We start from the raw sequence: 21121 nt of genomic DNA on the forward strand, positions 1-21121 counted from the left end.
CAAGCCCCCTGACATGTCCCCAAGCCCCCCAACGGGTCCCCAAGCCCCCCAACGGGTCCCCAAGCACCCCGATGCGTCCCCCGAGCAGCCCCTGGCGGGTCCCCAAGCCCCCTGACAGGTTCCCGGACCAGCCCCCCGACGTGTCCCCCAGACCCCCGATGGGTCCCCCAACCAGCCCCTCGACATGTCCCCAAACCCCCGACGGGTCCCCGACCAGCCCCCCAGTGTGTCTCCAAGCCCCCCGACATATCCCCAAACCCCCCAACGGGTCCTCAACTAACCCCCCCACACGTCCCCAAGCCCCCCAACGGGTCCCCAAGCCCCCCGACGTGTCGCCCGAGCAGCCCCTGGCGGGTCCCCAAGCCCCCTGACAGGTTCCCAGACCAGCCCCTCGACGTGTCCCCAGACCCCCGATGGGTCCCCCAACCAGCCCCCCAACGTGTCCCCAAACCCCCTGACGGGTCCCCCGACCAGTCCCCCGACATGTCCCCAGGCCCCCCCAATGTGTCCCCAAGCCCCCCAACGGGTCTCCAACTAACCCCCCCCCCCACGTCCCCAAGCCCCCCGATGGGTCCCCCAGACCCCCGATGGGTCCCCCAACCAGCCCCTCGATGTGTCCCCAAGCCCCCCGACATGTCCCCAGGCCCCTCAATGTGTCCCAAGCCCCCCGCCGGGTCCCCCGACCAGCCCCTCCCCACGTCCCCAAGCCCCCTGACGGGTCCCCAAGCCCCCCGACGGGTCCCCCAACCAGCCTCCCAACACATCCCCAAGTCCCCCGATATGTCCCCAAGCCCCCCGACATGTACCCCGGGCAGCGGGGACCCCCTGGGTGGGGGCACTGGGCGGAGGAGCCGCCGCAGCCCTCCGCCCCCCGCTGGGTGGGAAGTGGGACAAAAGGGCGTTGTGGGGGTGGGAGATGGCGACCCCCCCCCCCAAGACGAACCCCCGCGCCGCCCCCGGGGGTATAAAACATGCGTGGGCCCGGACCCTTCCACACCCCCCCCCCCCGCGACACGGTGGGTGGGGGGCGGTGCGGGGCGCCTGGGGGCGTCCGGCGGCGTCCGGCGGGGGAGGCGCTGCCCCTTTAACGGCCGGGCCCCTGCGCCTTTAAGAGGCTGGGCGCCGGGCATGACGTCACGACACCAGGCCCCGCCCCCGGAAGTGGTCGGCGGCGGCGGGCGGGCGGAAGGCGGAAGTGAGGCGGCTGAGGGACCCCGGGGGGGGGTGGGAGGCGGCGGCGACCCCCCCCCCGCCGGCACCGGCCCCGTGAGTCCCCCCCCCACATACCCCACCCCCCCCGCTGGACCGGGGGCGGCCGAGCGGAGCCCCGGGCGCCGGCGGGGGAACCCCCGGGAGCGCCCCTGGGGGGGGCGGGCGGCCCGTGGGCACCGGGGGGGGTCCCGGGGGGGTCCCGGGGCGGCGCTGACCCCCCTGTCGTCGCCAGGCCCGGTGGGATGGCCGTGACCTAGGCCCGGCGGGGGCCAGCGGGGCCAGCGGGATGGAGCAGCCCCGGCACCGGGAGGCGGCTGCGGCTGACGGAGGCGACGGGGGCGGGTGGAGCCGGGACCCCCCCGCGGGCGGGCGGCCCGTGACGGCCTGGAACGGGAGCTGCGGCAACCCGGCGACCCCCGGCCCGGCGGAGGAGGAGGACGAGCACGACGGGCCCAGCCCAGGCCCCGGGCGCTGCCGCTGCCGGGGGGCGCCGCCCGCTCCCCCGAGTCCCGCTGCCCCGCGGCGGGACTCATCCTGCGGCCTCGCCTGCCGCCACCGGCCCAGCACCGCCGCCACCCCGGTGGTGCCGCCGCCCCACGGACTGCAGGAGGCCGAGGAGGCCGGAGCGGGCAGGGGCGGCCGGCGGCGGCAACAGCGACATCGCTGGACCCCCAGGGAGAAGGAGACCCCCAGGGAGAAGGAGACCCCCAGGGAGAAGGAGACCCCCAGGGAGAAGGAGACCCCCAGGGAGAAGGAGACCCCCAGGGAGAAGGAGACCCCCAGGGAGAAGGAGACCGGCTGCCGGCGTGAGGCCAAGCGGCACCGGCTGCCACGCCAGAAGAACAGCGGGGATGGGGCTGAGCCCCCGTCGGAGCCCCCCGGTTACCGGGGGCTGCTGACCCGCTGGCGGCGGCTGCTCTGCTCCTGCTGCTGCCTCGACGCCCGCCACGTGGGCTGGGCACGGGGTGGTGCGTGGAGCTGGGCCCGGCGGCTGGGCCAGCGGGCACGGTGCGGCGCGCTGAGGGCGGCGCGGTGGCTACGGGCCGCGGCCGTGCTCTTGCTCCGCTTGCTGTGGATGCTGTGCGCCCTGCTGCTCCTGCTCCTCATGCTGCTGCTGGGCGGGCTGCGGCTCTGCTGGCGCGCGGGGGCGGCCGGCGTGGGGCGGCTGGGCAGGGGGCAGCGGGGGGCTCGGCTCCTGGCGCTCCTGGACGCCGCTGTGCTCCGCAGGACGTGGGGGCTCCTCGGGGAGAGTCGGACGTGCCGGCACCTTTGGGACTGGCTGCAGAGGCGGCGAGCCCCTCCCTGGGTGCCCGGGGGGGGTTGGACAAGCGGGCAGGGGTCTGCGGAACCTGCCGGTGCTGGGGGGGCTGCCGGTGATGGGGAGGAGGTGACCCGCTTGCTGGCCATGGCGGAGGTGCCCGAGGAGGAGCTGAACCCCTTCCAGGTGCTGGGCCTGGAGGTGACGGCGTCGGACGCGGAGCTGAAGAAGGCGTATCGCCGGCTGGCCGTGCTGGTGCGTGGGCCAGGCAGGGGTCTGGGGGTGCCCCCCCACCCCCAAATAGCGGCGCTGCTGAGGGTCGCTGCTTCCCTTCCAGGTGCACCCGGATAAAAACGAGCACCCGAGGGCAGAGGCGGCGTTCAAGGTGCTGCGGGCGGCCTGGGACATGGTCAGCAGCCCGGAGAGGAGGAGGGAGTATGAAATGTGAGCGGGCGACGCTGGGGGTGGGTCTGGGGGCTGCCCTTCCCCCACGGCGCAGGGGTCCCAGCCCGGTTCTCCCCCTCCCCGCAGCAAGCGGATGGCGGAGAGCGAGCTGACCAGGTCCATGAGCGAGTTCCTGAGCCGGCTGCAGGACGACCTGAAGGAAGCCATGAACACCATGATGTGCAGCAAGTGCCAGGGGAAGCACAAGTAGGTGCCGGCGGCGCGGCGGGGGGCTTCAAAACCTGGGGGGGGGAAGGGGGAGTGGGGTTGGAAACACCCCCCCCATCACCGCAGGAGGTTCGAGATGGACCGAGACCCCCTCAGTGCCCGCTACTGCGCCGAGTGCGGGGGGCTGCACCCCGCCGAGGAGGGCGACTTCTGGGCCGAGTCCAGCTTGTTGGGGCTGAAAATCACCTACTTGGCCATGATGGACGGCAAGATCTACGACATCACGGGTGGGTTCTCCTCCCCTCCCCCCGCCCCAAGCCCCCAGACCCAGCGGGTGCCCACCCGCTGGCCGTATCCCCTCGCTGGGGGGGGGCGGCGTGACCGGCGGCCACGTGTGTTTCGGCAGAGTGGGCCGGCTGCCAGCGCGTGGGCATCGCGCCGGACACGCACCGCGTCCCCTACCACATCTCCTTCGGCACGAGGGGCACCGGGCGGCAAAGGTCAGTCTTGGGGGAGGGGGGAGAGAGGCAGTGGTGATGGGAGAGGGGCCTCTGACCCCCATCCTGGGGTGGGGGGCACACACAGGGGGCTCCGTGCGTGGACGGCCCCCCCCAACCGCCGCTTCCCCCCCGCAGAAGCGCCTCCAAGGGCAGCCCCACCTCGGCTGCCGACCTGCAGGATTTCTTCACCCGCGTCTTTCAGGGGAGCTCAGGACCGATGCCTGGGGGGCCCTTCCCGGCGCCCCCCACCCCCCCGGGGGCTGCGGCCTCCCCCGGGGTGCCCCCCAGGGCCGAAGGTGCTGCGCCCAAAGGCGACGCAAAGCACAAGAGGCGGAAGAAGGTGCGGCGGCCGTTCCAGCGCTGAGCGGGGCCGGGCAGCCGGTGCTCTGCTAGGCACGAAAAGGGCTCTTTCGAATAAAAAAAATCTATTTTTCTTTTTTTTTTTTTTGCATTTTTGTTTGGTTTTGTTTTTTTTTTTTTAAAAAAAAAATCATATTTCTCTATTTAAAAGTAACCAGGGAGCTCGTGGGCTGTCATGGCCGACACAAGCAGGAGGGAGCTGTGCCTTGGAGCCAGCCGTACCAAAGAGCCCGCCGGGGGGGCTGCAGCGGCCGCCCCACCTTTTCAGGGTTATTATAAACATTCAGGTGATGCTTCTGCAGCTGGGGGGCTGCGGAGGGACAGGACCCCCACTCTGCGAGCCCTTGGAGGGGCTCAGAGCCGCGGCCGGGCGGGCTCCACCAGCGTGGTGTGCCGGTTTTATTTGGGAAGGAGCTTGTTCCTTTTTTCCCCGTACGGATTTAGTGATTACAGCGTGCGTCCCATTGATGCAGCTGCGGTGTTACCGCCCGGCCACACCGGTTTTGCATCTTCCTTCCTCAAATTGGCTCGAGGGACCCTCGTCCCCTTCCCTGAACGCAAGGGATGAGAAGCAGCTTATTTTGTTGGGAAAAAAAAAAAAAAAAAAAAAAAAAGCAAAGGCAAGAGGCAGGAATTGGTTACGAGCCGCTGCCGAAATCTTTTTGAGTCGTGAGTGGGTTTTGCCAGGAGACGCGCGAGTGGCCGGTGCCTCACCGAGTGTTTCCCGGTGCTCCGAGCCGCGGCTGAGCCGGTGAGGAAGAGCCCTTGTGAGCTGCACGAGGCTCCGGGGCCGAGCGGGACGCTCGGGGGGGGGCAGCTGGCCACCCCCCAGGCCGCGTTGCTGGGGTGGATGATGGCGCCGGAGCCGAAACGCCCCCAAGAATCACCGCTGTCAGCTACGATTGGCTTTTTTTGCTACCCTTTTTGTACCCCCAGAGCGGAGCAGCTGGGTTTTAAATGGTAGTGTACCTCTTTCTTATCACTTTTGTTAAATTAAAAATACAGTTTGAAGAAGTCTGGCTGGTCTGTGCGGGGAGGGGTGGGCAGGTAGGCGTGCGCCAGGGCTGGTCTTGCCACGGGGACGCTGCTCTGGTCGCTCTTTATTACCGTTGAAACGTAAAATGTGAGGGTGAGGGAGGTGCAGGTGGATGAATCTTCCCCCTGGGTCACTTGTCCCCTCGTAGGTGTTTTTCGCAGGGTGACACGGAGGTTTGCTCGAAGGAAACACGCACGTGTGATGCGACTGCTCGCTCCGTACCGCTGCGCTGCGCTTCTCTCTTTACCCAAGAGCCAAAGCCCCAGCGAGGGGCTCCTCGGAGGCGGGGGAACCTTGCCACAACCCTGGCTACGAGCCGGAGCGGGCCCTGCCCCCACACCCAGCCCCTCTCACGCCGCTCTGGTGTCCCCACGGGAAGCGCTGGGCCTCAGTACTTGTTGATGCCGAAGACGCGCACGCCGTGGAACTGGGGCAGCTTGGGCAGCAGGACGCTGAGCAGCGAGGCTGTGTTGACGACGAAGTGCGCGGGGTCGTATTTGGTGTAAAAACTGGTGAGGAGGTACCTGGGGGAGGTGCTGAATGAGCTCTGTGCTCCCGCTCGCCCTATCCGGCGGGATTTTGGGTGCCTCGCCCGTATAAAACAGCACCTGGCAGCCGGGGAACCCTCTCCAGCCCCGGGATGTGCCGGTGCCAGGGGATACCACGCGCTCCACACACCCTGCTGAGCCCCCCCACCCCGTTCCACAGCACTCACAGCACCACCGGGGAGATGCTGAGGAATTTGCGCGACGAGGTGCACTGCGTCCCGTAGTCTATCTGCTCCCAGTGAGTGAGGAGGCGATCCTTGCCCTGGTCGGGGGTCTCAAAGGGGGTCCCCTTCACTGTGTGCAGCAGCAAATACATGACCTGCACGTTCCAAGGGGAGAGGAGGTGGAAAGCGAGTGTAGGGCAGTCTGTCGCTGTGACAGACACGCACCCTGTGCCTCGCTGCAGCAGTTTCCTGAGCTAAAATGACCCCCAGCAGCGCCAGCCCCCCAGCCTTTCCCTCCCCAAACCCAGGGGCTTGCCCGTAGCCCAGGGACACGGATCCCAAGCCGGCCAAGCTCTGACTAACCAGGTTGTGGATGACGTTGGTGAGCGTCCAGACCACAGGAATGCTGAAGAACGGGATGCTGAGGAGCACGACGTGGAGGACTCCCACGGAGATCACGTAGGCCAGCCAGATCCCCCGGCTGTTCATCACCCGCGTGTTGGGGTTCACCTCGCTGTGCGCCACACCGACGTTCATCCTGCAGCAGACAAACGTGGGCTTCCAGAGGTTTCCTCAGAGAGGTTTTCCGAAACCTCTGCAATTCCTAAACCAGCCAAGGCTCTCGCGTGGCCTCAGGTCCACGGTATTCCGGCAGCACCTCGCCCCCCAGCCTTCCCAAGCGCTGAACCTCAGCGCGGTGCTGATGCCAGCTCCCTAATTAGTGGCTCCATATCGCAGACTGAAGGACGGGAGCACAAAGGCGAGGAGAAAAGAAAGGAGCTCGTCCACGGTCACCGGAGACGCTGGGAACAAAGGGAGAACCCCCTGTAACGGGGCTCCCAGAGGCAAAATGGCTGCTCCTACACCCCACCCCCCGCGTCAGCCCCACTCCTCACCCTTAGGTGTGTGTGGAGCAGGGACAGGGCTGTACCATCCCCCCCCCCCCCCCCCCCCCGGGGGATATCGCCCTCCCCTTGCAGCCTGGCCCTGCCCTCGCACCCCCAACCCCTTGCAGGCCTCCCAGCCCTCCCTCCCCTCCTGCTTGTCCCCATGACCCCAGCCTCTTGCAGCTCTGTCCCCTCACTGCCCCCCATCCCCACAGCCCTGTCCCCTCCCAGCCCCCCGTCCCCGTCTGCCCTGTCCCCTCACAGCCCCCCCATCCCCTCACAGCCTGGCCCTGCTGCCATGGCCTTGCACCCCTGTCCCCTCAGAGCCCCCTGTCCCCTCAGAGCCCCCATCCCCTCAGCCCTGTCCCTTCAGAGACCCCTGTCCCCTCAGAGCCCCCATCCCCTCAGCCCTGTCCCTTTAGAGACCCCTGTCCCCTCAGAGACCCCATCCCCTCAGCCCCGTCCCTTTAGAGACCCCTGTCCCCTCAGAGACCCCGTCCCCTCAGCCCCGTCCCTTTAGAGACCCCTGTCCCCTCAGAGACCCCGTCCCCTCAGCCCCGTCCCTTTAGAGACCCCTGTCCCCTCAGAGCCCCCATCCCCTCAGCCCCGTCCCTTTAGAGACCCCTGTCCCCTCAGAGACCCCGTCCCCTCAGCCCCGTCCCTTTAGAGACCCCTGTCCCCTCAGAGACCCCGTCCCCTCAGCCCCGTCCCTTTAGAGACCCCTGTCCCCTCAGAGCCCCCATCCCCTCAGCCCCGTCCCTTTAGAGACCCCTGTCCCCTCAGAGACCCCGTCCCCTCAGCCCCGTCCCTTTAGAGACCCCTGTCCCCTCAGAGACCCCATCCCCTCAGCCCCGTCCCTTTAGAGACCCCTGTCCCCTCAGAGACCCCGTCCCCTCAGCCCCATCCCCTCCCAGCCCCACAGCCTCCCACAGCCCTGTCCCCTCAGAGCCTCCCGTCCCCTCACAGCCCCTCAGCGCCCCCCCAGCCATGTCCCCTCGCACCCCTCCCTCAACAGCCCCCCAGCCCTGTCCTGTCCCCTCGAAGCGCCCCAGCCCCGGTTCCCCCCTCAGTCCCGGCCCTTCGCAGCCTGGCACTGCCGCCATGGCGTCGCACCACCAACCCCTCAGCCCCGGCCCCTCGCAGCCCCCCGCACCATCTGCCTCGGCCCCTCGCAGACCCCAGCCCCGGCCCTCCCCGGCTCCTCAGCCCCGCGCACCCGGCGGCCGTTGCCAGGCCCCAGCCCGCCTCGACAGGTCTCCAGGAAGACCCCGCGGCCCGGCCCGCTCTCTCCATTGGCCGCACCACACCGTTTCCCCAGTTTCTATTGGTCTCTTCGTCCGTCGCTCAGAGACTCCCCGCCCCCCAAGCGCTGGCTGGCCAATAGCGAGCAGCAGGCGCGGGGGAGGCCTGGCCACTCGCTAGAGGCGGTGTTGGGAAGTGGTTTGAAATCGCCGGTCCAGGAAACGCCGCGCTGATTGGACGAGAGGCGCTTAGCGGGGGCGGGGCTGGCAGCGGGCTGCGGGGGTGACAAGATGGCGGCGGAGACCGTGGAGCTTCATAAACTGAAGGTACCGACTGAAGCGTCGTGGCGTTGGGGTCTGTAGCGGGGCCCCGCCGGGGATGGGCCACGGCCTGGTCTGGCCCGGCCCGGGGGCTCCGGGCTCCCTCCTGGCTCTGGCGGGGGCAGCAGCTGCCGCCACCCGAGGCCCCTGGAGGCCTCGCGGCCCGTTCCCGCCGCCCCGGGCTGGGGGCGTCACGGGGGGTCCCTGTCTCGCGTGGGGACGCTCCGTACCTGCTCCCCTGCTCTGTGTCGGCCCCCCGGGGGCTGCCCATCGGGGGTGGCCGCCGCCAGGCCTCGGTCGTGGGGAGGCGGCGGGCCTGGCCTGTGGCCCCCGGCGTGGGGAACGGACACGCGGCGCCTCCCCCCTAGCCTTCCCCGGCGTGGGGGATGGACACACGCCCCCCCCCCCCCCCTTCCCTGGCGTGGGGGGATGGACAAACGGGGCCCCCCCTGCCGTGGGGGGACGGACCCCGGTCCCTATGCCATGGTGCAGGGGGACACGGGGGCACCCCCCACTGTGGGGGGATGGACATGGGGTCCCCAGCTTGTGGGGAATAGGCTCCTGCCGGTGAAGCCCTGTGTCATGGCTGGCCAGCCTTCGTGGCCCCCCCAAAAAAAGCAAACTGCCTTCCCTTATATAGCTATTTGTAAAAACTTTTTTCAAAAATGTTTGTTTCTTGGTGCGTTTCCGCACGTGCTGAGCGGTCTTTTCTTTCCTGGCGCAGCTGGCGGAGCTGAAGCAGGAGTGTCTGGCACGTGGCCTGGAAGCCAAAGGCAACAAGCAGGACCTGATCAACAGGCTGCAGGCGTACCTGGAGGAGCACGGTGGGTGCTGGGGTGGTGGGTGCAGGGGTTGGGACCTGGAGGGGCACGGTGGGTGCTGGGGTGGTGGGTGCGGGCGTGGTGGGTGCAGGGGCTGGGACCTGGAGGAGCATGGTGGGTGCGGGGGTGGTGGGTGCGGGGGTGGTGGGCGCAGGAGCTGGGACCCAGAGGAGCACAGTGGGTGCTGGGGTGGTGGGCGCGGGGGTGGTGGGCGCAGGAGCTGGGACCCAGAGGAGCACAGTGGGTGCTGGGGTGGTGGGCGCAGGGGCTGGGACCCAGAGGAGCACGGTGGGTGCTGGGGTGGTGGGCGCAGGGGTTGGGACCTGGAGGGGCACGGTGGGTGCTGGGGTGGTGGGTGCGGGGGTGGTGGGTGCAGGGGCTGGGACCTGGAGGAGCACGGTGGGTGCGGGGGTGGTGGGCACGGGGTTGGGACCTGGAGGAGCACGGTGGGTGCTGGGGTGGTGGGTGCTGGGGTGGTGGGTGCGGGGGTGGTGGGCATGGGGGTTGGGACCTGGAGGAGCATGGTGGGTGCTGGGGTGGTGGGTGCGGGGGTGGTGGGTGCAGGGGCTGGGACCTGGAGGAGCATGGTGGGTGCTGGGGTGGTGGGTGCGGGGGTGGTGGGTGCAGGGGTTGGGACCTGGAGGAGCACGGTGGGTGCTGGGGTGGTGGGTGCGGGGGTGGTGGGCGCAGGGGTTGGGACCTGGAGGAGCACGGTGGGTGCTGGGGTGGTGGGTGCGGGGGTTGGGACCTGGAGGAGCACGGTGGGTGCGGGGGTGGTGGGCGCAGGGGTTGGGACCTGGAGGAGCACAGTGGGTGCTGGGGTGGTGGGTGCGGGGGTGGTGGGCGCAGGGGTTGGGACCTGGAGGATCTGCAGTGAGGGTTGGTGCTGCAGGAGGAGCACAGTGGGTGCTGGTGTGGTGGGCATGGGGGCTGGGACCTGGAGGAGCACGGTGGGTGCCGGCACAGGGGAAGCGCGGTGGGTGCCGGTGTGGGGGTTGGTTCCGGGAGGAGCGCGGTGGGTGCTGATGCAGGGGCTGGTACTGTGGGAGGAGCACGGTGGGTGCTGGCGCCGGGGTTGGGACCCGGAGGAGCACGGTGGGTGCTGGCGCAGTGGCCGCAGGGGTTGGGACCTGGAGGAGCGTGGTGGGTGCTGGCCTGGAGGTTGGCACCTGGAGGAGCATGGTGGGTGCTGGCGTTGTGGGCGCGGGGGTTGGCACCCGGAGGGGCACGGTGGGCGCCAGCGCGGCAGGTGCAGGGGTTCACCGGGGCGAGCCAGCTCTGTCCCTGTGCAGCTCCTGGGTGAAGCCGTTGAGCCCTGCTCCGCGAGCTTTGCTGTCACTTCCCACTTTCCCGGGGAAAATTCTTATCGTAGGGTTTATTTGGGAAGCCGGAGGCGTTCCTGCAGTAACTTACTGCTGCGATTGCTCTGTTTTCTCCTCCAGCTGAAGAAGAAGCAAACGAAGAAGATGTCCTGGGAGAGGAAATAGAGGTGGGTCGTCTTCTGGGCCGGCTGTCCTGCTGGTGGTCTGCGCGGGGCTTCTGCTTTGCCTGGTGGTCTGTGCCTGAGGAACGAGACTGCACCTGGAGCTGCCTCTGGTGTAAAGCGCCGTTGTCACTCCCTGCTGGGTCTAATTCTGCTCCTTTTTGTACCAAAGGCGCGGTGTGACCCCGTGAGCCTGCAGGCGCGTGGCGGGGGGGTGTGTGTGGCAGAGCGTGTGATCTTGGTGCGGGGTCGTTCCGTCCGAGATTTCACGCCGCGTCGCTCCGTGTTTTGCTACAAACCGAAGAGCGAACGCGGCTGGAGCGTTTTTAAGAAAGGATATTTAAGAAAATGTTGCCAGGTGCGGGAGAGTTTGTTCGGAGGGAGGTGAGGAGATCCCACCTGGAAAGAGCAGCAGAAACGGAGTGTTCCAGCTGTCAGGCTCTTTGCTGCTTGGCGAGGGTGGGCAGAGGACGTGGAAAATTTTGCCCCGGTTTGGCAAAAAGTGTTTGGGGGGAAGGGAGATGGGTCTCGGCAGGTGGACGCCGGGTGCTGCACGGTTCTGGTGTCCTTTGGCGGCTCCGCTCGTGGGTAGAGGGTGTTTCCCTCGAGTTATTCCCTCAGCCTTGCAAAGCCTGGATTTTTTGGTAAGGGGTTATGTGCTGGAAAAAACAAACGGAGAGCCGGTGTCCGTAACCGCTCGTTCTTCCAACCCTGCCAGGCTCAGGCTGTGAGCGTGCGGTACCGCTCCTTGCCGCAACCCCTGCCTTGCGGGCCGAGGTAGACACGGAATGCAGAAATGTTGAGATATATCGGGGTGAATTACAGGTGTGAGGCCACAGCGAGACCCCAAAAGACTTGAGGTTTTCCCCGCCGTGGTATTTTTTCTCTTGCTCAGCTGGCCGGAGCGTTAATTATCTCATCTCCTCTCAACTCCTTGCAGGAAGAAGAGCAGAAGCCGGTGGAGCTGCCTGCCAAAGTAGAAGAGCCTCCTGTAAAATCGCCTGATGTGTAACTATCTTTTCTGAGTAGAACCCAGCGAACCCGCGGGGCGCGAGGGCCGGCGGCGATAACCTTTGTCCGGCCCCGTTTCGGAGTTTGGGGCTGAGAGGGGGTCGCAGGTGGGAGCAGGATTGCAACCCTTGCCTTAGCCCTGGGCGGTGGATGGTCTCCCTGCGTGGCCACCCTCTGCTGGGGGCTCCCGGGGCTGGGGGGGCTCCTCTGCTGGGGCCGGGGGGCTCTGGGGCTGTGGCTAGCCCCGGGGCTGGGGCCGGGGGGCTCTGGGGCTGTGGCTAGCCCCGGGGCTGGGGCCGGGGGGCTCTGGGGCTGTGGCTAGCCCCGGGGCTGGGGCCGGGGGGCTCCGGAGCTGTGGCTAGCCGGGGGGCGCTGTGGCTGGGGGGCTCCCAGGCTGGGGCCGGGGGACTCCGGGGCTGTGGCTAGTCCCGGGGTTGGGGCTGGGGGGCTCTGGGGCTGTGGCTAGCCCCGGGGCTGGGGCCGGGGGGCTCCGGGGATGTGGCTAGCCCCGGGGCTGTGGCTGGGGAGGGTGGGGGGTCTCCAGGGCTGTGGCTAGCCCCGGGGCTGTGGCCGGGGGAGGGGGTCTCCGGGGCTGTGGCTAGCCCCGGGGCTGTGACTGGGGGGGGGGGGGCTCCGGGGCTGTGGCTAGCCCCGGGGCTGTGACTGGGGGGGGGGGCTCCGGGGCTGTGACAGGGGGCTCTGTGGCTGGGGGGCTCCCAGGCTGGGGCCAGGGGACTCCAGGGCTGTGGCTAGTCCTGGGGCTGGGGCTGGGGAGGGAAGGGGGGGCTCTGGGGCTGTGGCTAGCCCCAGGGCTGTGGCTGGGGGTCTCCGGGGCTGTGGCCGGGGCTCTCCGGAGCTGTGGCTAGCCCCGGGGCTGGGGCCGGGGGTCTCCGGGGCTGTGGCTAGCCCCAGGGCAAGCTGGAATCGAGCCCTGGCCCTGTGGCCACCGCACCCGAGGTGGTGTGTGAGCAGGAGGGGGCGTCCTGCGCCCACCGAGCAGGGCGGGGGGGTGGGGGGGCAGGGGGTGGGGGTCCAGGTCCCGGGCAGAATTGCTTCCTGTGCAAATGCCATTAAACCATTACTGCCTTTCAGGGCATCAAATGAGAAACCTGTCCGGGAATGTGCAACAAAAGCGGCGCGTTTTTCTAAACGGGAGACCTTAACGAGGCTGGCTGTGACCCACTGTTTTATGGGAGTTGTTTGGAGGAGGAGGAGGATGCCATTCCATTTAGCCTGGGAACTTCCCAACTTTGTTTCTTCCTCTTTTGTTCCCCCCCGCCTCCCTCCCCGAGCTCTGTTTTCGGAGCATAAACTTTGCAGCACGCCCACTCCATTATATTTTTGTTCAGTCTTTTTTTTTTTTTTCCCCCCCTCTCCTGACCGGTCCCCCTTGTTGTCAGCTGCACATTGTTTGGGAAGTGTGTGTTTGAAATGGAGCCTGGGCTCGGGGTACTGGTGCTAACTGGGAGGGGGGGGGAAAGTCACCGGGGCTGTCCCATGAACTAGAACAGAACAATCCTTTGTATTTGAGGGCCATAAAGGAATAAAGCTCCGCGGGGCTCGCAGTTGAGGCTTTGGGCTTCTAACAAGAGTTGGATGTTAGTGTTAAGAGCCTGAAGACGGGCAGGGGGTTGTTGGTGTAGCTTTACACCAGGTGTAACCTGGAGGTTGCACAGACGTAGCTCCGCGGCCTCTTGCCGTAACGTCCTTTTGGGCTGCAGCGCCCTGCCAAAATCGCGGAGTGTTTCTCTTCCCTTAAACGCAGTTCATTAGTCGGGTTGGAGTGAATAATTAACCAGAATTTTCTGGTTAGAGAACGGGTGAGAGCGGGGGGGGGGTCTCCCACCCTTCCCAGCTTGCTTCCCGTCAAAAAAAAATTTGGGAGTTGCGCTGCGGGCAGAACCCGTGGCTGCGCCTTCCCTGGCTCGCGCGTTTCCCACCCCTAAAACGCCCCAGATCGGGGTTAAAAATTCCACAGGTTTCGCTTTAGCACCGATACCCCCCTCCGAGGGGGGGGGACACCGGCTTGTGGCCGCTCTCCTGGGAAAACCAGACCCTCGGTCAAGGTGGTGGCTGCGGTGCCGGGGATGGGTGGCCGGGAGGGGAACCCCGGCCCCTCTCCCCCCGGGGAAACGAGCGGGAGCTGTCCTGACCCATTTCTCTCTTTCCCAACGCCCCCAGGATTACGGAAAAGAAGGTAGTGAAGATAACGTCGGAAATATCGCAGATGGAGGTAAGGTTCCTTCTGCTGCGTGGCCCTCCGAGGTGTCGGCTTCCTTATCCGCTTCATTCTGTCGCTGGGGCGGTCTCAGCGTTTCCATTGTAAACCTCCTTGATTTTTTTTTTTCCTTGATTTTTTTTTTTTTTTTTTTTCCCCCCGCTTCATTTTTCCTTGATTTTTTTTTTTTTTTTTTTTATCTTACCGACCCGTTGCTGGCTGTAGAGTGACCTGGCGGGGTCAGGTTCCTACATCTTTGGGAACGTTGCTCTCGGATCGTCGTGCTAACGCCCCTTTCCCTCACCGCTGGCCACGCGCCGCTTGCCACCCCCACCCCACTGCTGGCCCTGCCTCCGTATCTCCAACGCCGAGCCCAGTCGTTCCGTCGCCCGCGAGGGTGGACGTAGCGTCCTCCGCTCGGCGTGATAAAAGCTGGTGGACTCCAGCCGCCTCTCTGTCGTCCCAGTTGTGTTTCCTGCTGTTGGAAACGGGAAAAATTCCTCTGCGGAGTTCACCAGGCTGTGGCTCATCCCTATCCCGTGGGATTTGTCATCCCGATCGCTTATAAAACTACAAAACTTGGTGAAGGGTCCGCTTCGGGGAGGAATCAGTTGGGGAGGAACTGGTAGGAGCTAACGGATCGCCTCGTCTTTATCTTCCCTAAATTTTTCCCTTAGGTTTGCTGGGTTTATTTAAAACAAACACACTTAGAAGCCCAGATTCCTTTGGGAAAACTTGGCGAAACTTTGGACTTTCAGGAATCTGATTGTGGGTCTTTAATCCCCCCCTTTTTAGTTTTTTTTTTTCTTTTTTTTTTTTTTTTTTTTTTCCCTCGTGTTCCCTAAGAAAGAAACCACTGTGAAAACATGAGTCTCCCCGCTGTTCGTCACCACTTTCGAGTTTTAATCTCCTGTTTGGGACACGATCATTTCCACAGCAACCAGGGTGATGGCGCAAGCGGAGGATTATGAGCTCGGTGAGGGAGTAATGAGGAGAAACACGGGAGCTGGGGGTGTTGCTGAAGCCCCCCGTGATTTGGGGCCGCCTTTGGCCGTCGCTGGGTCCAGCTCGTTAAACAAACTGGCTGAAGTTGCCCTTTTGTTTTTTCTCCTGAATTTTGCCGAAGCCATTCGCTGCAAATCTACTTTTTCAGGGTGATTTTTTTTTTTTTTGACTTGAGTGTGAATCGAGGCTTGGCAAAATTATGGTGCAGATGGTTTTTTCAAGATGGAAGGGGATCGTTTTCCCCTGGAATATATGTAATGGCCCGCTGGAGGCTGTACAGATGCTAGAAATACAGATAAGTTCAAAAAACGAGGAGGCGAATGAATTTGCCTCCTCGTTTTTTGGACTCATCTGTATTTCTAGCATCTGTACCACCGGAGAAAACGGAACACAGCCTGAAATCCAGCCCTTTGCTGTGGGTTAATTGAGTCTGGGGGGGGGGGTAAAGGCGCAGACCACCCCTCCACCCCAGCAGCCACCTTTGGGTGGGCACTGGAGCCGGTGCTCTGAGGTCAGCCTGGAGCCGAGAGCCCTGCCAGGAGCTGCCTCGGCAGGTATTTCTCTTGGATCTTCTTCAAAGCGTCACAAGGAAGGAGGAATATATCCTTTGACACCAACGATAACGTTTTGTCGGTCTTTATTGTTTCTACTCAGCTGAGTAGAAGTTCCCTCAGCCCTGCCCCGGTTAGGAGTGCTGTTCCCCATCCATCTTTTCCAAACACTTCTGTTTTGATGCAGATATTTATTACACTCCTCACTGCGCTTTTGGCGAAAGGAAATGTTTCCATTACAGCCGTATCTGTTTCTCTAACCTTTAAAACACCAAGACGCATTTTTGGGCTCTTGCGTAACGATAAAACCTGAAATATTTCCCTTAAGCTTTTAAGGGGATTGAATACTCGTAGGTGCAAACCCTCGCGCTTCCGATGTTTCCGAGCTTTTTCCGTGCCTCCAGCCCTTTCGATGTAGCTGAATTTCATCTTGAATCGCGCCGCTGACGGCAAATCCTGCGTGCGGTGCTGAGCCAGCAGCGTGAATAGCGTCGGCTTCTCGTGAAAAGGCTTGTGCCAAATAAATTCTCTAAAAAACCACACACACACACACACACACACACACACACACCCCATCCCCTTCTTCTAGCGTATTTCTTTGGCCTTTTGCTTTTGGCGGGGGGGGAGAAAAGGAAATCTCGTTTGCCTCTCGCAGCCCGGCCGTGCCTGCCGCTCGCTCCCTGCCTCCGGGTGGGAAATCGGGGCTGCTCCCTCTGATCCTCCGTTCCCTCCGGCACAAGGGCTTCCCTGGGCGAGGGGTGCAGCCCTCCAGCCTGGTGTCAGCTTAAAACAGTCACCTCTGTCACCTCTGTCACCTCCCCGCTCCAGTTCCCTTCCTAGGAGCGGATTCCCTGAGCCGTGGAATCACGGTGTGCCTTTTTTTTTTTTTTTTTTTTTTTTTTTTAAATTAGTGGGTTTTTTTGTGTTGTTTTTTTTTTTTTTTAATTAGGCCGGTGTTTCTCAGCACCGTGGGAGCACCTTTTGGTCAAGCAGACATCCTGGAGCCTGCAGGGTGGCTTCTTGGTCTTCACCTGTGGGTGGGTGGGTGGGGGAAAGACCACCATCCCCCCCCCAAGGCTGCCGGTGGGCACGCTGGAGCCTCAGCCCGCTGCGTGTTGGGGTCTTGTGCCTCCCCCCACCTGCAGAACCTCCTTTCCGCACCCTTCCCATCCTTGCTCTTCCTCAGTCGCTTGTTTTCTCTTCCTCCTCCAGCGAATGCAGAAGAGAGCTGAGCGCTTCAATGTGCCCGTGAGCCTGGAGAGCAAGAAGGCGGCGCGGGCAGCTCGGTGAGTCCGCGCTTTGGAGCCTTCTCTTGCTCAGGGGGTGGGAGAAAAACCTCAAAACCTCTCCAGACACGCTGTGGGTGGCAGGTTGTGTTGGTGTGAGGCGAACGTGGCGCTGGGGGGATGATGCCACCACGGAGGAGCCTGGCAGGGGGTGGGGGTTGCCTCCGGCTTGAGCAGACAGCGGTGGGTGGGTGGGCTTGGAGGGGCTGCGGAGAGGCAGCGCTCCTGGTGGGGTAGGAGCCCCCCATGGCACGTGGGGGCCACGTCTGGGTGCGGGGTGCTTGGTGTGGCCTGCTGCTTCCACGGGCTGGAGCAGCGGTGGGATTTTTGGGGGGGTTTGGGGTTATCCCAGACAGCGAAAGGGGGTAAAACTGCCGGTGATCCTGCAGGTGGAGGTTGGCTTTTTGTAGAAAATGGGGAATCGGTGAATTCTGCAGAATAAAATTCCATCAGCCGGTAACAGCGCGTTCCAATTCACCTCAGCCCCAAATGGGTTTTGCTCAAGTATGTTCCTGAAAAATATTGGAAGGAAAAATTCACCCATCGGCCTCGAAGCGCCGAGGGCTGGTTGACCTGGCCTCTGACTGAGCTCCGTTTGCTTTTGGCAGGTTTGGTTTGGCCACAGTTTCGACTAAAGGTGAGGAGGTGAAGCAGAACCCATCTACGGAGTGACCTCGTTGCAAATATTTAATTATTCCTGGGGGAAAAAAGAAAAAAAAAAAAAAATACTGCCGGTGGGACTACCTTTGTTTTCACTCTTGTTCCTTTTCCTGCCTGCTCCCAGGAGCCTGGAGCGGGAATTGTAAAATCAGGGGAGGAAAAGGCATTTTTTCCTTGTGTTCCCTTGGTATTCCAGATGCTTTTCCCAGAATTTCTTGCTCCTAAGCATGGCTGGCCAGGTTTTCCTGCGGTCTCCAGCATGTGCCAAACATCCCTCGGCTTCCTAAAATGCTCGGCGAGGTGGGATGGCAGCGGTTTTGTGGGTGGGGAAGCAGATTTGAAGGCGAAAAAGAAACGGGGAGACTCGTTCTGTAGAGAGCAGAGGGAGAAGCTGGGGGAAATGTGCCGGGGGTTCTTCGTTAGGGGGTAGGGGGGCTGTGCTGTGCCCCCTCATCCAAAAAAATCCTGCTCCTGATGTTTGTTCTCTAACTGGGCTTTCTTTTTCTCACCTTCTCGTTTCAGGCCTCTCTGCAGACAGCAAACCCACGGTAAGAAATGCTTCTTGTCTTTGAGTTATTGCTGGTTGGGCTCGGAACACGTTGCAATTGGTAGGAGGAGGTTCCTGGCGGGGGGAGTAAACTCTGAGTTGTTCAGGAGCAACGTCTGCGGAGCCAGGGTGGATGGTGTGGCCCCCCTGGGTGGTGTGGGTTCCCATCCCTCTGCGGCGCCCGGCTCCGATTTTAGAGTGAAACGCTAAAAGGAGCAAAGATGGATATTTAATTTTAGTTTTTCATAAGCCCGACTTCCATTCTTTGCTTTCGTTTTGGGAGGCTTCAATTTTACGCTTCAGGAATGGAAACGACGAATGACCTGTAGTAAATTACTCTTGCTTTTAAGAGCCGACGCTGCTTTGCTCGTCCAACTCCAGGTGTAAGGAGGAGGCAGAGCTGAGGGCTCTCGCCCCGAGCAGCCGGTTCGGTGTCGGCATGTTTGGTTGAGGATGAGTGGGATGGGATTAAGCCGAGGCGAGGGGTGCCTGACGGCACCGGGGGGTGCCCAGCGGCCCTGGGGGGTGCCCAGTGGCACCAGGGGGTGCCAAACAGCACCAGGGTTTCCTCCTCGGAGCTACTCCTGCGGGAGGCTCATCCTGAAGGTGCTGGTGGGAGGTAAGCACCGCAGCGTGACCGATATCTCCGGGGAACTGGCCAGGCTGGGCAACATACTGGGAAGCTGCTGGGGCCGGGGAGCTGACCCGATGGTTTTGGAAGGCTGAGGGTGCAGCGATGGCTTCTTAAACCTGTGGTAGTGGGGTAGTAGCGATTAATTTTTCGGCGCAGAGGCAGGTTTGGTGTTTATTTTCTGTTGTGCGGAGCGGACCAGTACAGGAGGGGTACTGGGAACCGGCTGCTGCTGCGGGAAGGGGAGCAGCACCTGGGTGTTCATCCTTTGCTGGGTGTGAGGAAGTGCAGGGACAGGCTGGTAGATCCCGGCAGATCCCTTGGGATGCTGGGATCCATCCTGCCACCCGCAGGGATGCCGGCAGCGCCCCGGCCCATCACTGTGCACCCTTTGCTCCGGGAGCCTTTGGCCAGGAAGGCGGCTTTATCCCTGCAGCTTGAGTGCTTGGGGGTGGTTTTTTTTTTTTAATAAAAAAAATAAAAAATAAAAATTGTTTCCTATCTCTTTGTAGGTAAACATGGATAAATTAAAGGAAAGGGCTCAAAGATTTGGGTTGAATGTCTCCTCGCTCTCCAAAAAGGTAAGGTGCCTTGGCCTCCAGGCTGTGCTTTTTGTGCCCCCCCTGCCCAGGCCATGCTTTTTGTGACCCCCCTAGCCCCCAGCCCTGCTCTTTGCACACCCCCCTCCCCCCCCCTGCCCACGCTTTGCCCCCCCAGCTTAGCCCGTTGCTCCGGTTTACATCTCGTTATTAGCAGCGGCGTGAGCCCCGGGGGCGTCTGGTCAACACCGTTCCCTTCATCTTCCCTTCTGTTTGGTTTTGTGTGGGCCGCTCTGGTGGGGGTTCGGTGAGAGTTACGTCTGCCGGACGGAGGAGGTGAATTTTTAAGGGGTTTTCCTCCAAATTGTAACCTGGGGAGGGACGCCGCTGCGTGCTCGGTTTGCTTTCGGGGGCGCTTTGACTCGCGCACGTTTCTGTTTTGGGGTAGGAGCCAAGTCTGTAAAGCCCAAGGTAATGAGCTTTCCGAAGAGAAGGGCGTCCAGAGCTCCCGGTAGGAAAGAATTCTTTGAAGTACAAATGAGACGAGCTTTGTAGGGGATGGATTTGGTCTTAAAGCTCTTTATTTTTCCAGGGGAGCAATGTACACAAAGCGTAAAACCCTTCTCCTGGTCCTCGTACCTTGCAATGGGGTGGGGGCTCGGCCGCGGTGGAGCTGGGGTCGTGCCGACGGGGTGTCAGTGGGGTGGGTGCTGTGTCCGACTGGAAGGGTGCTGAGCCCCCAGGGGTTGCTTGAAGGTAAACCTGTACTTAATAGCACGGTGATCCCTTGCCTAAATGTGATCCGGGGAAGACGATTTGGAAAAAAAGGGAAGAAAGGATAAATATATACCCCGAGATTAGCGCAGCATCCTGTGCGCTTCCCAAACAAAAACAGCCTTTTCCTCCTCTGGCCTTTAGCGAAGCCGGTGCTGCAGCACCGCTGGGAAAGAGCAGGGAATGAAAAAGAATTGTCCAGCTGGAACAGCTGGATAATGTTGGCATGGAGACCCCTCCTCGCCGCGGAGAAGGGTGGGAGCCGGGGGACGTTCGGCTTCTCTCCATCCCCGTGAAATAAGCCCCTCTCCTCTTCGGGGGGGGGGGGGGGATGGATTTGACCTTTTTTGCTGCCTATTTCTCCCCGTCGGAGCGTTCTGCTTTATTCCGCCGGCCCTGGGAATTCACTGATGTAGAAAATATCTGGCATTGGAGGTCGCTGTTCCCCCCCACTTCCCTCTCGGGTCCCTTTGGGGGTGGGGGAAGGAGGCCAGTCCATTAAAGCTGGGATATGTGGAGCTCAGGGTGAGAGGCTGCTCAAACATCATTAACCCTGTCACTAGGAGCTCCCATTTTTCAGGAAGAATATATGCCTTGTCAACAATGTTTATGGCCGTGGCCTTCCCCGGGCAGGGTTGTGCGGCTGCAGCCGGATAAAGCCGGGATTTTGGAAGGAACGTGCCAAAACCCCCAAACCCCCAGGTCCCATCTCCCCGCGCCGTTCACTGCAGAGGAGCCAGCTGCTCCCCTTCTTATACAGATGGAGACCTACCAGAAGGGGATAAAAATGACTTGCCCAAGGTCAGGAATTGGTGGCCGGGCCAGCTCTTGCTGCTGCTGGGTCGCCCAACGCTGGGCTTTGTGCCGGAGTGGTGCCTGGCTGCACCGTGTCTCTTTTTTTTTTTTTTTTTTTTTTTTATTGTTGGTTTTGGTTTTTTTGGTTTTTTTTTTGTTTGCTCCACCAGGAAGCCCGAGTTCATGGGCTTAAGAAGTGGCTTCTCCCACTGAGCGGAACACACTCTGGCATTCCTGGGAGGAATATTATTGGTGACTTTAATTAGCTGGTAGTATTGTGCTTCCCACCTGGGTGTTCTTTATAGCTTTTCATTACGGAGGAGCCTGGCGGTGGCGAATGTTTACATGTGTCTTGGCAGGTTTTTATACCGTGGGTCGCAGCAAAAACTTTACAATAAAGCATTGTCTCGGCGGAGCCACACTTCATTTCCTATTCAAATTGCTTTGAGGAGGGGTAGGGCCGTGAAGTGGGGGGGGGGGGGGAGAGTTGTAGCTAAGGGGGATTTCAGACCTGCTGTGAGCAGGGAGCAAATGCAGAGCTGCGTTAGTGGCTGTGAACTCATCTGTAGCTTTGAACCCCCCCTGCTTCCCCCTCCGTTAGCCCTCTGGGGTAGAAATCTTTCAAGTTTAAAATCCTTTTCCTCTCCGCCCGAGAGGGAAG

The 21121-nt window shown here is 62.4% G+C and overlaps 3 protein-coding genes across 6 annotated transcripts in view; 2 read left to right on the forward strand and 1 right to left on the reverse strand.

Annotated features, from left to right (window-relative positions):
• The first annotated feature begins 1092 nt into the window (after positions 1-1092).
• On the forward strand, positions 1093-4021 carry DNAJC14 (DnaJ heat shock protein family (Hsp40) member C14). The gene is made up of 7 exons (XM_080368285.1): positions 1093-1266; positions 1445-2725; positions 2808-2914; positions 3002-3121; positions 3209-3369; positions 3489-3582; positions 3718-4021. The coding sequence occupies exons 1-7, from the start codon at positions 1129-1131 to the stop codon at positions 3944-3946; spliced, it is 2130 nt and encodes a 709-aa protein (XP_080224411.1). The 5' UTR covers positions 1093-1128; the 3' UTR covers positions 3947-4021.
• Positions 4022-5025: 1004 nt separating this feature from the next.
• On the reverse strand, positions 5026-7895 carry ORMDL2 (ORMDL sphingolipid biosynthesis regulator 2). Of its 2 annotated transcripts, none has more exons than XM_080368289.1 (4): positions 7794-7895; positions 6054-6228; positions 5694-5845; positions 5026-5502 (listed from the first exon to the last, which is right to left on the reverse strand). In XM_080368289.1, exons 1-4 carry the CDS (start codon positions 7868-7870, stop codon positions 5367-5369), a joined length of 540 nt encoding a protein of 179 aa, XP_080224415.1. In that variant the 5' UTR covers positions 7871-7895; the 3' UTR covers positions 5026-5366. The 2 variants fall into 2 exon arrangements, with proteins under 2 accessions (XP_080224415.1, XP_080224416.1); XM_080368290.1 differs by having other exon boundaries at positions 6054-6493; positions 7794-7878.
• Positions 7896-8000: 105 nt separating this feature from the next.
• SARNP (SAP domain containing ribonucleoprotein) overlaps positions 8001-21121 on the forward strand; it is a 34878-nt gene continuing 21757 nt past the window's right edge. For 2 of the 3 annotated variants that reach the window (XM_080368286.1, XM_080368288.1), the window contains exons 1-9: positions 8020-8145; positions 8864-8963; positions 10403-10449; positions 11384-11451; positions 13636-13687; positions 16441-16514; positions 17123-17151; positions 17697-17722; positions 18865-18933. In XM_080368286.1, coding sequence (XP_080224412.1) covers positions 8110-8145; positions 8864-8963; positions 10403-10449; positions 11384-11451; positions 13636-13687; positions 16441-16514; positions 17123-17151; positions 17697-17722; positions 18865-18933 — 501 coding nt within the window. In that variant the 5' untranslated portion in view covers positions 8020-8109. Of the gene's footprint in view, positions 8146-8863; positions 8964-10402; positions 10450-11383; positions 11452-13635; positions 13688-16440; positions 16515-17122; positions 17152-17696; positions 17723-18864; positions 18934-21121 lie in introns of all 3 variants that reach the window. The other variant, XM_080368287.1, reaches the window with a different exon arrangement.

This window comes from Falco punctatus, assembly GCF_963210335.1.
Source record: "Falco punctatus genome assembly, chromosome: 18".
Lineage (NCBI taxonomy): Eukaryota > Metazoa > Chordata > Aves > Falconiformes > Falconidae > Falco > Falco punctatus.

Coding starts and splice junctions, on each gene's coding strand:
- ORMDL2 (XM_080368289.1), bottom strand. CDS start 7,870: ATGGAGAGAGCGGGCCGGGCCGCGGGGTCTTCCTGGAGACCTGTCGAG. Junction 6,229..7,793: donor GGCCTGGCAACGGCCGCCGG/GTGCGCGGGGCT, acceptor TGTCTGCTGCAG/GATGAACGTCGGTGTGGCGC. Junction 5,503..5,693: donor AGCATCTCCCCGGTGGTGCT/GTGAGTGCTGTG, acceptor CACCTCCCCCAG/GTACCTCCTCACCAGTTTTT.
- DNAJC14 (XM_080368285.1), top strand. CDS start 1,129: ATGACGTCACGACACCAGGCCCCGCCCCCGGAAGTGGTCGGCGGCGGC. Junction 1,267..1,444: donor CCCCCGCCGGCACCGGCCCC/GTGAGTCCCCCC, acceptor TGTCGTCGCCAG/GCCCGGTGGGATGGCCGTGA. Junction 3,583..3,717: donor AGGGGCACCGGGCGGCAAAG/GTCAGTCTTGGG, acceptor TCCCCCCCGCAG/AAGCGCCTCCAAGGGCAGCC.